Source organism: Aulonocara sp. 'chitande type north' Nkhata Bay, linkage group LG4, assembly GCF_057382095.1.
Source record: "Aulonocara sp. 'chitande type north' Nkhata Bay isolate Kocher_YH1m ecotype deep benthic linkage group LG4, A_spYH_male_GT1.1, whole genome shotgun sequence".
NCBI classification, from domain to species: domain Eukaryota; kingdom Metazoa; phylum Chordata; class Actinopteri; order Cichliformes; family Cichlidae; genus Aulonocara; species Aulonocara sp. 'chitande type north' Nkhata Bay.
Genome location: NC_141347.1, coordinates 19,912,050 through 19,929,193, shown reverse-complemented (window position 1 = coordinate 19,929,193; position 17,144 = coordinate 19,912,050). Strand labels below are relative to the sequence as shown.

The window sequence follows — 17,144 nt, the reverse complement described above, 5'->3', positions numbered from 1 at the left end:
ACACACACACACACACACACACACACACACACACACACACACACATATATATAAATACAGAGACAAATATAAATAAAATATACAAAGGGGATAAATAGAATAAATAGGAATAAAAAATAAAAATACAAGTGAATTGCACATTTCAAGTATTGAGTCTACTGCACTGTTGACTATTTACAAAAAGTATTGCACAAGGTATTGTACAGTGAGGTGCAGAGGCACTACAGCTTAGTTGTTCCCCCCTCCTTTGTCCTCCTGTTTCCCCTCCCTCTCCCCTCCAGAGAGGAGTTAAACAGTCTGATGGCGTGTGGGACAAAGGAGTTTTTAAGTCTGTTAGTTCTTGTCTTGGGGAGAAGCAACCTGTCACTGAACAGACTCTTCTGGTTGTTTATGGCCGTGTGCAGAGGATGCCCAGCATTGTCCATAATGTCCATCAGTTTCTTTAATGTCCTTTTCTCTGCCACTGTCACCAGAGTGTCCAGCTTCATGCCGACCACAGAGCTAGCCTTCCTGATCAGTTTCTCCAGCCTGGATGAGTCCTTCTTTGCTGTGCTGCTCCCCCAGCACACCACAGCATAGAAAAGTACTCCAGCAACCACTGACTGGTAAAACATCCTCAGGAGCTTCCTGCAGATGTTAAAAGACCTCAGCCTCCTGAGGAAGTACAGTCGGCTTTGGGCTTTTTTATACAGGTGCTCTGTGTTGCATGACCAGTCCAGTTTATTGTCCATCCACAGCCCGAGGTACTTGTACTTGTTGACCACCTCCACCTCCTCCCCCTCTATCTGAACCGGCAGTGGACCTGCTCTAGATCTCCCGAAGTCCACAACCAGTTCCTTAGTCTTTGAGGTGTTGAGTTGCAGGTGGTTTGTGTGACTCCATGCGACAAAGTTCCTCACCAGACTTCTGTACTCCTCTTCCTGATCATCCCAGATACACCCCATGATGGCTGTGTCGTCTGCAAACTTCTGAATATGGCATAATTCAGAGTTGTAGCAGAAGTCAGAGGTGTACAGGGTGAAGAGAAGAGGGGACAGCACAGTTCCCTGTGGTGCTCCTGTGCTGCTGACCACTGTGTCAGACGTGATGTCCTTCAGCCTGACGTACTGTGGTCTGTCGGTGAGGTAGTCGGAGATCCAAGCCACCAGGCAGGGGTCCACCTCCATCCTGTTCAGTTTTTCCTGAAGCATACAGGGCCGGATGGTATTAAAGGCACTGGAAAAGTCAAGAAACAGGATCCTGACCGTGCCTTTTCCCCCATCCAGGTGTGAGTGGGCTCTGTGTAGGAGGTACAGGATGGCATCCTCCACTCCGACACCCACCTTGTATGCAAACTGTAGTGGGTCCTGGGCATGTTGTACCTGTGGTCGGAGGAGGCTGAGGAAGAGCCGCTCTAGAGTCTTCATAAGATGTGACGTCAGTGCCACCGGTCGGAAGTCATTCAGCTCATTGGGCCGGTTCTTTTTGGGGACCGGGACGATGCAGGATGTCTTCCATAGGGCGGGCACTCTCCCCAGTCGCAGACTGAGGTTGAAGACTCGTTGTAGCGGCTCCCCAAGTTCAGCAGCACACGCCTTAACTCTACTGATGACCTCCGAGTCTTGGCATAGTACATCTTACTTGCATAAGCAGAAACACAAAGGTCAGAAACCTGAAGTGTAGACCACAATGTCAACACCTTATGGAATAAACATTGACTATCTGTCTGAAACATAGCAATCTTCCCCATAAAAGGGAGCCTTGAGAACCAAAGTGCCATTATAAACTATGGAAGTGCAGTTTCCTTTTCACCGTTGGTGCCAACACAGAGTAAATGTTTCCACAATTTACAGCTGAGTCTCCTTAATAATCCTTTCTGGATGAGGAAAACCTGTCTCATCATGTGTTTTGTAGGTTCTTAGTCATGCAATTTAGGGTAGTCTTGTGAGCTTGAAAATGTTTCAGCTCTCATCCAAGAGTCTTCTTCAAGAGTCTCCCAGGTAATAAACCCTTAGTGGGAGTTCTTCATTTTGGACGTCCTTCAGGTGATTCTGGGTCTTTAACCCACTATTGGTCATACCAGTCATCACATGAACCACAGTGCATCATCCAGTTGCCTTCTTTTTTAGTTTTCAAGACTGGTCTCATCATAATTGGCATCAGCTTCAGTCAAGATTAGGGTTGCCAAAAACTGATACTCAGGTATTAATCAATACTAAAACTAATACTGAATTAAAATACACATTTGCAAAAATATTGATGCAAACAGTGCCATCAGAGCTCCTCCCCTCACTAACAGCTGAAGTAGTTAACAGTTATGACGCTGGACAACACTTTAGGAGGAATACAAAGAGGTCAGTGAAGCTCCTGCTTCAACAACATTGAAGTATCGAACAGTTATCAGTGTTAACTCAGCCAGCAAATGCATTAACAGTAGCTGTTTAACTGTTAGCAATTACCGATAGCCACATTAGCCATCTGTTTTTATTAATGTAGTGATTAGCTGTCTGTTAGAAAAAAGATGAATAATTATTGCCGGCTGAACGGGTCATGGATCGAATGTTGAGCCATGGCAGAGCGGATTATGGACACATGGTGAACTGCCTGTAAAGAGCAGCAGGGAACTAGAGTTAAACGGAGCAGAGAGTCCAGAGTGTGGAGAACTAATCTGAGCAAATAAAGAGTGAAATTCGGAGTAGAGCAGCCAAATCAGTTTGAAATGTTTGTATTGTGACAATACAAGAGCACCTAAACAGCTGTGCCTAGTCAAGGCACAGCTCTTTAGCATACTCCATAGACCAGCATCATTCATTTTTCCATGATTTCTTTGACCTGTTAATTTTTTTCAGCTTTTTCCTTGGCATCCGTTCATCTGTCCATTCATTTTCTTCCACTTATCCAATTCAGAGTCACGGGGGAGGGGCTGGAACCTGTTACAGCTGTCATGCAGGACAGGTTGCCAGTATGTTGGCATCCTTGGTGTACATTAGAAAAAGATGCAGAAGTCAAAGCTGACTTTCAATAAAAAGGGTCACACTTCTTTGCTGAATCATGAATTTCAGTGATATTGGCACAAAGATACGGAATTTGCATGCTGTCACTGCAGATACCACACAAAGTGGGAAAAAAATTAATGTCAGTGCAGTGGAAATGAAAAAACATTATTTCCTGTGAGGTTTCTGGTGTTAAAGACAGAAAGGGAAAACCACTCTTGACAAAAGAAAGGAGTGTATGGGGCCAAAGGGTGGATGTTCGTCTGAGCATGTCAAGAGGAAAGAAAGAGCAGGGAGGTGAGTCAAAAAGAAACAAAAAAGAGGTGTTGCCCGTAGGTAACAGGCATGGAGCTCATAGCAGAATGTTGACTGTGATTTGGCCCAGAAAAGCTGGCACTGCCCTCTGCAATTAGCCTAGACGCTAATCTAATGGGTGCTGCCAAGAGGCAAACGAAGACCGAGGTGTTCGCACAAATGCATACACAAACACAGGCAGGCGCACGCACGCAGATTAAACACAGCAAAGGCATAAGCTGACAGACTGTAATCTGTGTGGGTAATTCTGTGCCATAAACGTGCACATAGACTCGCGCGAGCTGTGTTTGAGCATCCGCTGAGGATAAACTGATTCAGCTCAAATGAAGATGAATGTCCCTGCACCGACCCTGGAAAGTCTGTAGCTTTATCGTTGTTTGTGCGCCATTATACCAGCCACTCCTCCCATCCATCTCCCTCTCCTTCACATAGTCGTCACTTCGGAGGACATTATATTTCCTTATGCTCATTTTCTGGAGACTTTTTAAACCAAGTCTACATACTAAAAAGCTTTATGTATTTATGGTACGAGGGCTTCATTTTTTCCCCCTCAGAATAGAGTTGAATCCCCGAGATGTGGGCATCTCCTCACCCCCCGCACACCCCCCAGGACCAAAACAAACACAAACACACCACACACGCATACAGAGGGACTTTATCACCTGGCATGTCTGAGCCTCGCATTTCACTTGGGTTAAAGCAGGTGTTTGAGCAGGTGTGTTTACTTTGGTTTTGTGCACATGCATCCATCTAGCACATCTGCCTTGTATTTTCCTCACGCATTAACAGCATGTGTGATGAATACTTGGAAGAACAAGTTAAACCTGTAATATATGAATATATGACCAGAGACATGCATGTTGTTGCCAACATGTAAGTGTTACATGTTGATCAATATCTGGTGAACACCCAATACTTTACCTAGCAGTATCTCGGTCTGTGATACTGTAGTGTCTGTGGCAGAATATCAGGGACTCTTAATACCATGACTTTGATTTAATTATTTATCTTTTTTTTAATTCTTTGAAATTAACATGTAAGTGCTGATAGCTTAACAAGAGCTGATGTCTCACTCTGCTGGAGCTGCTGAAAAATACAGAAACATTTGAAACGGCTGCACAATCAGAGCAAACTGGATGGCTGTTATTGCATAGTGGTTTTGCCGCTTCGTTCACACCACAGAGTGACTTTTTCTGGCCGAGTGTTATGTCAAATCCTGTTTTCCAAGCAGTTTTTAAAGACACATCAATGACAGCAAAGCTTTTCAGTGGCCTGCCATCAAGTTTAGTCAGTGGCAGGTAAAAGTGCAAAGCTGCTACCTGAAGGTTTTCTACACCGACCTTTGCTTGTTTCATAACACAAGAATCACTCAGAGCTGTGCCACATCCACTGTTACAGTTTTGTGTGTAAAGCAATAAAACATCTATTTGTAAAATGCCTCCATAGCTTTATTTCACAGTTTTATTTGTTTCTATACCATTTTGACCCTGACTCTGTTCCACACAGGGTCATGCCACAAATTTAAACTGGTTCTAATTTCATAACTTTAACATAAATTAATGCATAAAACTATATGACCTCCATGCAAAATAATAGCCATTTACTTGTCATCCTGCTGTTAAATATACACATAGTAGAATATGTGAACATATCTAGATTAACTGAAAATCATATGGGTCACATTTAATTAATCTTCCCTCTAATTTCTTTTAAGATGCTTAGAAAACAAATATTATTTCTAAGTAAATAGTAGTAGAGACTAGACCCGAGTAATAGAGACAGATTGCAATAATTAAAGCTGGGTAACAGCAAGCCAGTCAGCCAAAAAGTCATTCAAAATAAATGACAAAATAGGCTGTTAATCTTTGTCTACAAAACTTATTAATGTCTACAAAACCCATTATAAAAAATATTATATATGCTTCAAATCTAATCTTGTGGTTTTAAAGATTTAAAGTTGTACGTGCTAAAAGTCATTGCCACTTGCGCTATAACATTTTATCTATTGCTTCTGCAGAAATTGTCTGCAGAAATTGCTGATGGGGGTGGTTTTGCTGGTTTTAATGTTTTGTCGCTCAAGATCTTTTATGATAATGTTTTTACCTTTTAAAGTTATTCACAGAAAGTAAAAAAGACTCGAGATTTTTAACATTGTTCTCATTTTTTGTTTTACATCTTCCCAAAGCCTTGTCAGATGAACTAAACAACACTTTCATTAACATCACTTCTCATATTCATATTCTACTTTATTCATGTACTACTTTAAGTGATGTTTGGCTAAATGCCCTCTTTTATCCTATAGCCCACTATTTCAGTTCTTTTAATCACTGTTTGGTACATTTAGTGATCTATTTAAATTGCTATCAAAACTTTTAGCTAGTCATTTCCATCTGTCAAACATAACCTTACCTTTTTTCCCAGCAGACACTGTTTAGCTAACAATTACATTAGCTATTTATAAGTTTGGGGAAACCACTTGGGGAAGTCACTTGGATGAGTGACGAAATTTTTTTCCTACTAAAAATACTACATTAAGATGAACAGAATAAACTTTTTGGGACTTATATTAGCTTACGTTAGCTAAATGCTATCAGATGACATTTTGCCATATGTCATCTGATAGCATTTATCTAACTATTAGCCATTCTTTTAACATGTATTTTTATCACTTTGACAATCACATATCTACTTTAGTTATATAGAGATTTCTGTCTATTTGTACTATTTAGCCATTACTCCCCCCCCCCCAACATTAGTTTAGCATCTTTATCCATACACCTTCTGGCTGCTGCAGCAGGTATGCAGAGTTCCTCTTTTTATGAATCATTGGTATATTGTATATTGTCTAGTCCAGTATTAAAATGGTTGATTTTATGCCTTTATTTTTTTAAAGAATATTTTAAACTGTTTGTCCTTATTTTCTGACAGGATAATAGACAGGGAGCCTTTCAACATATGGGTTACCTGCTCAGACCAGTGATCAATATTAGATCACTGGTCTGAGAAGTATTAGAAGCCTACTGTATGAAAGAATGCTTGCATAATAATTTTTGCTTACCCTGTCATGACTATGAAGAAGTCCAGTCTGTTCCAGGTGTCGCCCAGGTAACAGCGACGGCCAAAGATCCCCAGAGCCACCATCTTTACCACCATCTCCAAGGCGAAGAAGATGTAGATGAATGCATCAAAGGCCTATGAGCAATGGGAGGGAGACAAACACAAAGGAAAATGAGCTGAAGATAGAAAAAAATTAATGCTTTTATATATTTTACATGAAACACATGGGCCAGACATCTGTTTTATCTGGTGTGTTGAAGAGATTAGTGGGCTCAAGCTGTTGATAAAGCTCCCTCTTGATTTTTTTCAACTCTGATTTTCAGTTTTGGAAGAACAGTCATTCTCTAATAGAAAAATTGTCTGAACTTTAAAATTTGGTTGCTTGTAATTGCTAACGGTGCAATTTGGTAAAAAAAAAAAAAATCACTGATAGTACTATGAAAACTGAAAGATTAAAACGAAATGGTACACGTGCCCTGAAGCAAGCTTCAAGCAATTCCTTAGTTCAGCCCTGTATCTATTCAAACACTTAAACCAGTGCATGACCTTTTATTCTCAACAGCAATTTTAACACTCTAAATACGGCACAACACAGTTGATTTCAAATGATCACTCACAAGCAAAATAATGTTCAAGAATGATGTATTCTGATCTATTTGTGTGTGTGTGTGTGTGTGTGTGTGTGTGTGTGTGTGTTTGTAGTTTGCTGGACTGTAAAAAGGCTTAAGAGCTAAATGTGTGTATGCACTGCAAACATAGTCTGTACTACCATAATAGAGCATCACACAAAACACACACTGCTTTGTTTGAACCTGCCTACTCTATAATACTTAAATCACAAAAGAAGTAGGAAGTGATCAGGAATAAGAAAGAGGAAGATCCAGGTCAAACCTCAGAGAAAACAAAGATGAAGAGCAAAAACATGGTGAGAGATAACCAGAACGATAGAGACAGATAAGAGCACATGTCCTGATTACATTATTTTACACAGATCGCTAGCTAAACCACCTATTGTATTTTGGTAGCAAAAAATCTTTCCCACTGCCTTGCCGAAGGCTCTGTGACTGTGCTTCCTGCCGAGTCACATGTTCCTACACTATATAACTCAAGCTGCTACATCTTCACATGGAGATTACAGGACCAAGACCAAGAAATTCAAATGAAGTCATGCCTGCTAATTAAAAAACATTGAATATAATTTGACTAAGTTCAAAATCTCAGGAAAGACACAAAAATTCTGTAGTCAACTTTGTAGTCACTGAATATGAGAGCAATGAGCAGACAAATAGAATAATAAATGGTGTAAAGATACATTACAGATACAGTACCTGATGACTTTCAACAACCAAGACATTTTATATAGAAATAACAGGACAGTTTACCAAAATAAACTCTAAGGTTATTACCTTCCCTAAGTAACATAAGACATAAAATGGATTCAGTGGTAGAAACAACATTCTTTTCCACTCAGTAATGATGAACAATTGCAAGATGGTGTTTGCAGCTATAGACCAAATAGAATGAGACAAATGGTGTGTGAAATTTTGAGGATTTATTCATGCTGCACCACTGGCAGAAGCCTGGGATGTTGTTTTTGTCTCCATCTAGAAATAGCAAGAGTCAAGAGATTGGATTCAGAAACAGTAATCTATTCTCTGGTTGGGCACTGTCTGTATTGTTTGTTATTTTCAAAGATCAAAATCTCTAAAAGCAGGGACAGAGGTGAGCTGGTACAAATTTATGCACTGCAAATGTATAGATCTCTGCTTTTGGGTATGCATGGATGGTTTTGTTTGTAAATATACAGGCACGACTTTGCCTTGTAATGCATCGGAAACCAACATGTGTGTTCCATCGCTGCTCATTCAAACGCATACAGAAAAATACACACACCAGCTCATATACAGCTAGTATACAGAGCTGGCAGCTTTCAATGGGAAAGATGAGAAAATCAGGCTCACATGCTGTTTAAATGATGTTTTGATAAATAATGCAGCCTGCACGCTTCATATGTAATCCGACATTGGCTGCACCAGTTGAATCCCTGTCGTGCTCTGCTTTGAGTGAAAGGGGAATGAATTCATCATCGTTATTTGTCACTACCGCCAGCTTCCTCTTCAGTCAACCTATCAGGTTTCATCATCAACATGATTTGTATAGAGGTTGAGGCTGTCTTGTGATGGGCCCTTTCATGATTTGAAATAGGAGCTGGTGTGGAAGCCACTTTATATGCTGTCATTGTACCACTTATTTGGCAAGAGGAAAGGACATGGTAAGTAGGTCGTAAGGATTGTGATGTTGGACCATTTAAAAATAAAATTATGTTGTGTGTGTGGCTTACTCTACTTGTGACTGACAAAATTAATCAGTGTATAAAACCAAAGGCACCACAGGGACAAATACTCACTTAACAAAATAGGGCAGGAAAGGGAATACCAGACACAGTGATTTATAAAGCGTACGTGTGTTTTCTGAACATCTGAAGCGCTACTAAAAACTATAACAGGTGCAGAGTTGAAGATATAATGAATCGAAATCCATGAACCATCCAAATCAATAGATGAAAAGAAAATAACTTTTTTCATGAGAAATAATTGCAAATGCAGACTGGAGTTTTTGGATTTGATTTGTAACACTGACTGCAGCTCCTGAGTGGGAGTCCTTTGACTTGTGGTACTTAAGAGGAAATATCTATTAAACAGTTATAAAGAGTTTTTATTGGTGCTGTCAGCGTTAATCTTTTTTAAATTACGTTAACACCATAACCGCATTAATGTGGCAAACCTCCGTTAGCAAGTTAACGCAGCTCCCCCATGCGAAGGCTGCACAGTGTCAACGCATTAGCACGGTTAGCTCGTTAACGCGTTAGCGCCGTTCAGCACATCGCACGGGGTGATCCTCGTTAACTCGCTAATGGAGGTTTGCCGCGTTAATACGGTTATGGCGTTAACGTCATTTTAACGAGATTTACGCTGACAGCACTAGTTTTTACATTTTTTTTACCTGCCTAACCCGGTCGTGTTTATTCATATTATTTACAGGGGCATATGTTTTTTTCAAGATTATCACCCTACATCCAGTCGCCAAGTTTGAGTTTAGAATATGAAACAAACTCTTAACTGAAGCAATATCTGCCAGACAACTATTTTCAAACTCAGTCTGGCTTTAGATTTGTACATAGAAGCAAAACTACATCTATTTTGGCAACAAATTATGCTCTTAATGGTTCAGACAGGATGCAAGATTGTGCTGCCTTGTTCATTTGAATCTGTTGGCCAGTTTCTTTATGGTCAATCAGTGATACTAGTTTAGGCAACAGGGTGGATTAGGAGCTACATTTTAGTTTATACAGCTGGATGTAAGTCTAGTTTGTAAAGGAGTCCTCTAAGGCTCAGTTTTAGACCCTGTTTCATTAGCTCATTGTGGACTTCAGGAGAGAGAAAAGAGACACCCATGCCTCCATCTACATAAATGGCACAGCTGTTGAACGAGTCTCCAGCTTCAAGTTCTTGGGGACCCACCTCTCTGAGAATCTGTCCTGGTCAACTAAGACCTCCAGCCTGGTGAAGAAGGCACATCTGCGCCTCTTTTTCTTTAGGACACTCAAGAAGAACCACATGTCTACTGACATACTGGGTAAGTTCTACTACTATGTGATAGAGAGCATCCTGACCTACTGTGTCATAATTGCTCTGTTGCTGACCACAAAGCACTGCAGTGGGTGGTGAAAACTGCCCATTGCATCACAGGGACTCCACTTCCTGCCATTGAGGGTGTCCACAAGAAAAGATGTCTACGCTGAGCACACGTCTTTATCAGGGACCCCTCTCATCCTGCCAATAAACTGTTCCAGCTCCTCCCCTCCAGAAGACGCTACAGGACCCTACTGACTAAAACCATCAGGTTTAGGAACAGCTTCTTCTCCACAGCTGTCACCCTACTGAACTCAGTCCCCCGTTGAACCCTTCCATCCACACTCACTTAATCCTTCTACACTCCTCCTATCCCTCCAATGACCATGATCATGACTGTCATTCATTCTCAACATTTACCATATGCTGACATTGGTTACTGCCATAGTTTTAGGACACTGACATAGCATAGTCTCTGTTATAGTGCGTACACTGTTCACTATTATAGATGTTCAGAGTGCTACACTTCCACTACTGCAGATATATTCATAAGACTCTGTAGATCTGTTTACCACACACCGGTACATCTGCATATATGTAGCACATCTGTGTATATTTGTTCATAGTACATCTGTATATCTGCCTGTCTGTATAGCAATATAGAACATATGTATGCTATACAGATCATCTCTATATCTGTACATATGTATACAATAGTGCATCTGTATATTTGCTCTCTACTTAACTCATCTGTATATAATCTGCTCTTTTTGCACTTACTCCTCTTATACTTCTGATTAGATGCAAACTCTATTTCCTTACCCTGTATTTATACATGTGTGTAATGGTAAATGGACTGGTTCTTATATAGCGCTTTTCTACTCTTCTGAGCACTCAAAGCTTTACACAACTTGTGCATTCACCCACTCACGCTAGCACATTTTCTTAGTGCTTTCTAAATAACATTTACACTTTTTTATCTTTACTCTATCACAGTGCTTCACATTTCATATCAGTGTAAACAGCCAACACCTTCAAACAGCTTGTATGATTTGCACTTGTTTAGATGGCGCCTTTGTGGGGATCCCTGGATTTTGTTTCAGAGGTTGGTATTTTGCACGTTGGTCATGGAATAACCTTCAGTGCACATTAAAGCTGAATGCTTTAGTCTCTCCAGGAGAGTTCAAAGCTTTTATGAAGGCTCCTGTAACCAAAGAGTGCAATTACTATTCAGAATATGTTATATCTGGTTTTATAATTTATAATTTTTCAATGGCATGCCTTCTTGGGCAGGTCTCCCTCAAAAAAAAAAAAAATGTTGGAGGGCAGAAAGGCGATGGAAGAAGACAAATCTTCAGGTACATTATCAAGAAATGAAATGAAAGAATTGAATGATTTAATGGTTGATTTCAATGAATGGGTTAAGACTGCAAAGTGCACTTATTTCTCTACTTCAGTACTAATAAGCATAAGCCTGAGAGACTGCCTTTTTAAATCCTGTAAATTTAAATTGGATTATGATAGGAAATGACAAATTTCTCCAGTTTCTGAGTTTTTTACAGGAAGAAAATTGGCATCAAATCCAAAACAGTAGCTTCTGATTCTTTTATTGATGTCCAGTAACTTAGTCATAATTTTATCTTCTTCTATGCCAGTCTCTTTGGATGAGCTTTTAAGTACTGTGTCACAACTGAAACACTCATCAAGCAGAAATGATACCTCCAAAATGTCTGTGTGAAGTTTTGGATATCACTGCCCCTTGGTTGCTTTCAGTAATTAACAGTTCTCTGTCCTCTGGCTGTATCCCAATATATTTAAATAGGCCTGTGTGCAACCACTCATCAAACAAATCTGGCCTCACTCTTTCTGATGACAAGTACAGCTCAGTGTCAGAGTTACCTTTTATACGAAAACTTTTAGAGAAGACTGTCTGGCTAAAACTTCTTGAAGGATTACATCAGAACATTTTGAAGTCCTGACATTGTGCTTATTAAGGTGACAAACTTATGTCTTATGACTGCTGATGCTGATGGATATTCTGTTCTTGTGCTACTTGATTTAGGTGCAACATTTGATGCTGTAGACCAGGGGTGTCAAATTCCAATCCTCCATGACCGATGTCCTGAAACTTTTAAATGTATCCCTGCTGCAACACACCTGAATAATGGCAAAACTCTATAGAACTTGATTGCATGCTGAGGTGGCAACCCCTAACTCTACTCAAGTACATTTAAATAAATGTAAGTAAATGTAAGTGTTTAGAAAAACTTCTAAAAGTACTTTTATCGCACCATGTTCATTCACCAATGAGGTGCTGTAACATGTATCAAATGGCTGAATTGAAACCTCAGCATGCAGGCAAGTTCTATAGTCTTGTTAATGACCTACTTATAGGTCTATACTGGGACCTTTCCTACTTTAATTAAATATGGTACCTTTGGGCCTTATTAACATTTCATGTATAAATAATATTTCTTTTCACTGCTATGCTAATAATACACAACTTTATCTCCCTGTAAAATCCTCATTTTCAAACATGTGTGTAATACATGTGTGCAATTGAAAAAAACAAACAAACTCAGAAACTGAGATTTCAGTTATTGCTTTGGACATGCTGCATCCAAGCATCAAATACTTCCTTTGTCCTTGGCCTGTCAATATGAAATCAGCTACCAGAATCCTGGGCTTGCTATTTGACTCTAATCTCACCTATCGGCAGAGATGGGCAGTAACGCGTAATCCGATTACTTTTTTCACGTAACGAGTAAAGTAAGGGATTACTACTGCAAAAACGGTAATTAGATTAGTGTTACTTTCCCGTAAGCACGTTGTTACTGGGTTACTAAAACCATGATTTATTTAAATATATTTTTTTGCGAGAGTGTCTCATGACAATGACGCAAGCGAGTGTGATGTTCGTGGCAACATCTGTGTGCAGATCAAAAATGGATAATATAACGAGTGCGGGAGAGAGTATGAGCGTGCGGCGTTTAAAGCGTGGAAGTACTGACCTTATTTTGAGTTTGATTCCGTAAAAAGTGACAAAAACATTAGCGTCCGCTGCTCACTGCGTGGGAAGAAAACGTCTTGTTACAGCGATAAAGCCCCTAAACGTCCGAGCAAGCACCAAATACGCTGGCTGGAATGTGAAATTCACAGAGAAACTGCCGTATCCTTCCACTGACCGCTGCGGCACACCTGCCCCACTCCTGCTATACAGGTGAAAATAGAGCAACAGGACCGCTGATTCTTTGATTTTATTTATTTTCTGCTGTGTTTTACGTGCATCTATTTGAAAGAGTGAGTGTAAACACAAAAAACTATTTTATTTTATGTGCTGGAATGTGCAGAAAATAGGTTTAAATGTTAAACAAATTTCTTCCAGTCAGAGAATATTGCATATCATTTAATGTTTGCTTGATGCATAAAGTTAAAAGATTAAAACTAATAAAACAAGTTTTAAAAAGAGACTTTTTATAATATTATAAAATAATATTCAATATTTAATATTTACTGCTATATACACAGTATCGCGATGGTGTTGTGTTTATGATATTGCTGTTTTTGTTTGCTTGTTTCCTCTCTTTTTTTCTCTCAACAGGTGATCCAGGTGATATATATAAAAATATGTAATTTTTTTGCCCCCCCCCCCCCCCTTTTCTTTTCCCTTCATCGCTATTCCTCTTCCCCGCTGTCTTTGTTTCCCTCCCTCCCCCCGGTCATGTCTGTCCAGTCTGTAACAACTGAAAATAAAATAAATACATAAATAATAACAGCAAAGGTCAATCAAATGGACCAATACGGCAAGGCAGGGATGGTCCACTTGGTAAAGTAATTCCGTTGGGCTTCTGTCTTTGCCTTCAGACAATAATTCTGATGGCAAAAGAACCAAACGGGACAGGCGCCCCCCCCCAAAAAGAGACTTTTTCATTTGATTACATTTTATATGAGGGATTATGCAGAAAACGTAGAATTGGGCTAAAGGATCTATTGCTTTATTACCTATTTAGGGGATAAATCATGTTTTAAAAAGTAACTAAGTAACTAATTACTTTTGAAAATAAGTAATCAGTAAAGTAACGGGATTACTTTTTTTGGGAAGTAATCAGTAATTAGTTACTGATTACTTTTTTCAAGTAACTTGACCAACACTGCCTATCAGACACATAAACAAGGTCACCCAGTCCTCACACTACCAAGAAAAAGAAGCACACAGGGAGAGAGGACAGAACACATACTACGGGAGAGAGAAAACATATAATCAAAACATCTCATTTTTAAGTTTTACTCATTTGGTGCACAGTTGTTTGGTCAACTGTCTACCATCTCCTAGCTCACTTTGGAAAGATGAAGTTAAAACAAAACATAAATAAAACATTGTTGTATTCACCTTTAACCAGACAAATCATCTCGTTGTATTGCGCTTCAGTATGCCACCATACCGAACTTGGAGACACACATCATTCTAATTCTAATTCATTTTAGAATGACTAATTACAGGGGCATGGTGTTTGAGATCTGATATCTTTTCATACCTCACAATTATTATTGGATATTGACTCCAGACCACGTTATACCAAGCCCTTCAACCTCTGAGGTCAAGGACATTTTCTTATTATATATCACAATTTAACCCCTACAGATGTCCAAATCGATTTTTTACTGTTTGTGTCCCTCTTTTATTTTTCCTCCAGGAAGTGAGGCAGGCTCGCTGTATTCTCAGAGACTCAGAGAAGTATGTGAGGGCCACTCTTAACTATCTAAGCCCTGTCAGCAAAATCCCTCCTGTTACCATTAGCAACCACCAGAATAGGACCCCTCACACTACCTGGGGAGAAAATATGCTTGTTAGAGAGACAAAAGATGCAGAGAGAGAGAAGGAGTTTGTAGGAAGGGGGAATGGGAACATAGGGAGGGGTAAAGATGACATCTGGGTGGAGGATGAGAACAGGAAAAGAGGAGAGCGAAGCAGAAAGATGTGTTGCACAGCCTCAAAACAATACTAAATAAATATTTATTTTAAATCTCTGCACAATGAAGGGAAAATCCGATGAGATAAATAAACCTATTACAGTTTGGTCTGGAGGGCTTTATTTGATGTTATAATCCACCCTAATGTGCTGTAGGCAAGTGAGATATGGCGAAACAACGAGCCAAAACACAAGGACACACAAACAAGTGACAGAAAGCTCATGTGCAGGTTACTGTAGAAAGATTTTCAGTGTCAATGGCCATTAAAAAATCAACAAGCGAAAGCACACGAGGCAGAATCAGGTTGTCCTTGTCGCACCTGAAATTGAGCCTGCCAAATTTACTTCAGTGCAAAGCAGTTACAATCCCAGAGGAACACAGTGAGTCTTCAGCCAGCTGGCAAATCACCCATCACTCATCAGTAACACATCACACAGCGCAACATGGCTTACAAAAACAATGGGAACCTATTTGAAAAGCACACAGTACTGAATCTGCGATCTGACGTCAACCTGCGAGTAACTTATTTGTTAATGATGATCTAGCACAGCTCCCAGAGTGAGCAAAAAATCTGATTTTGCCTAATAACAAGCACTGCACTGTATTTTTATCAGTTATGGGGCCTACTCGTGACCTTCTGTAGTCAGCTTATAAATAAGTCAATATAGAACAATGTTTCTCACTTAAACCATACTCCCAATGACAAAGTTGTCAGAAGGATCCTCACTTCTCACCTTTGGTGTCAAAGTGGCAACTTTCCAGATAAAAACTAATCCTCCCTATTCGAGGGAGAGGCCATGCTGTGACACAGTAATCAGTTTAACAGCCTGCCCACAGAACCACATGTTACATACTTTTCAAACTATATCTTCATATGGAGACAATGGGTTTGATCTACAGTACAACACAATAACATCAACACTGCTTAACAAAATATAAAACACTGCTGGGCTATGTTATAAGGAGAAGAGCCAAAGTCTAATGTTCCTATAAGAGAGTGTAGAGTCTAAACAGGATCAGCTCAGTGTCCAAACAGCAAAGCAACACTAACACAGCCTTACACTGACAAACGTGTCTATTCATGGGTTAGATGATTTATCCCATAATAAGCCATCACTAAAAAAGCAATTTTAGAGGTTTTTCCTTTGGTACCAGTGAAATATCTATTTCTGTCTTAGTCCATTTTTCTTAAAGGTGCCTATAAATAAAATGTATTATTATTATTATTATTATTCTCTAGGACAGCTTCAACAAGCATTTCACTTTCACATTCTACTGCATCAAAACTCGGTTTCTTTTGCCACCTGTTATTTCTTTTAGTGTGCACTGTTTATTAGAGTGTAGTAATATTATTGTGGATCAATTCTTTTGCTGTTTTTGTGTATTTTCTGCTTAATAATTCTGATCAACACCATATTTTTCCAAACTAAGCTAATTTCCCTACTTGAGCATGTACAATTCAAACAGCTGGCACTTTTCTTCCCATATGTATTCTTCAATTCTTGAACTGACAAATTCACATGTGGCTCCACAGCACTATTTTTAAACAAACTGAATCCCATTTCCCTGCTCAGAGAGTAGGAGAAAATATAAACATTACAGAAGGGAAAAAAACCAACAAAAAAAAAAAACTGTAGTGTGCATGAATCACAGCTTGATGAATAGCAATAGGAAGCGATACATGAGCTGCTTTGAATTTGTGGCAAATAATTGAAAATTTAGTTCCATCTCATCCTCAGTGCACACACATGTGCACACATAAACACAGCAGGCCAGCTTACCTGTAGTATCTGGCAGCGGTCCGAGGTGCAATCGATGTTCTCACAGGGCTGGTACATGCCCAGTGTCACACAGTTGAGCAGGATCACCATGATGCTAATCCTCTCGAACCACGTATTAACAAGACTGGGGTTAAGGAGCATTGCAGCTGAGGAGAAATACACACCTATACACATTTAGGCCTTAATGGATGTTTCAAACAGGGCTTCCGATATTAAGGACATTTTAAAAAAAGGAAAAGAAGAAACAAATATACGACACGCATCAGTTTCTCAAAAGTATTGTGTTTAAAGAACCCTTAAACACCACAAAGAAATAGTAACTTCATTGCAGTTGTTCCTTATTGCTGAATCATTTGCATTATTCAGTATGATTATTGGAAAGGTATTGTCAGTCTCAGCCTGTCATCTTGAAATTA

The 17,144-nt window shown here is 39.5% G+C and overlaps 1 protein-coding gene across 4 annotated transcripts in view; it reads right to left on the bottom strand.

The window, feature by feature from the left end:
* LOC147332425 (voltage-dependent T-type calcium channel subunit alpha-1I-like) overlaps positions 1–16,860 on the bottom strand; it is a 100,459-nt gene extending 83,599 nt beyond the window's left edge. For all 4 annotated transcript variants that reach the window (XM_086288951.1, XM_086288954.1, XM_086288952.1 and 1 more), the window contains exons 1-2: positions 16,729–16,860; positions 6,346–6,479 (exon numbers count right to left, since the gene is read on the bottom strand). In XM_086288951.1, coding sequence (XP_086145077.1) covers positions 6,346–6,479; positions 16,729–16,818 — 224 coding nt within the window. In that variant the 5' untranslated portion in view covers positions 16,819–16,860. The remainder of the gene's footprint in view (positions 1–6,345; positions 6,480–16,728) is intronic.
* Positions 16,861–17,144: the final 284 nt, after the last annotated feature.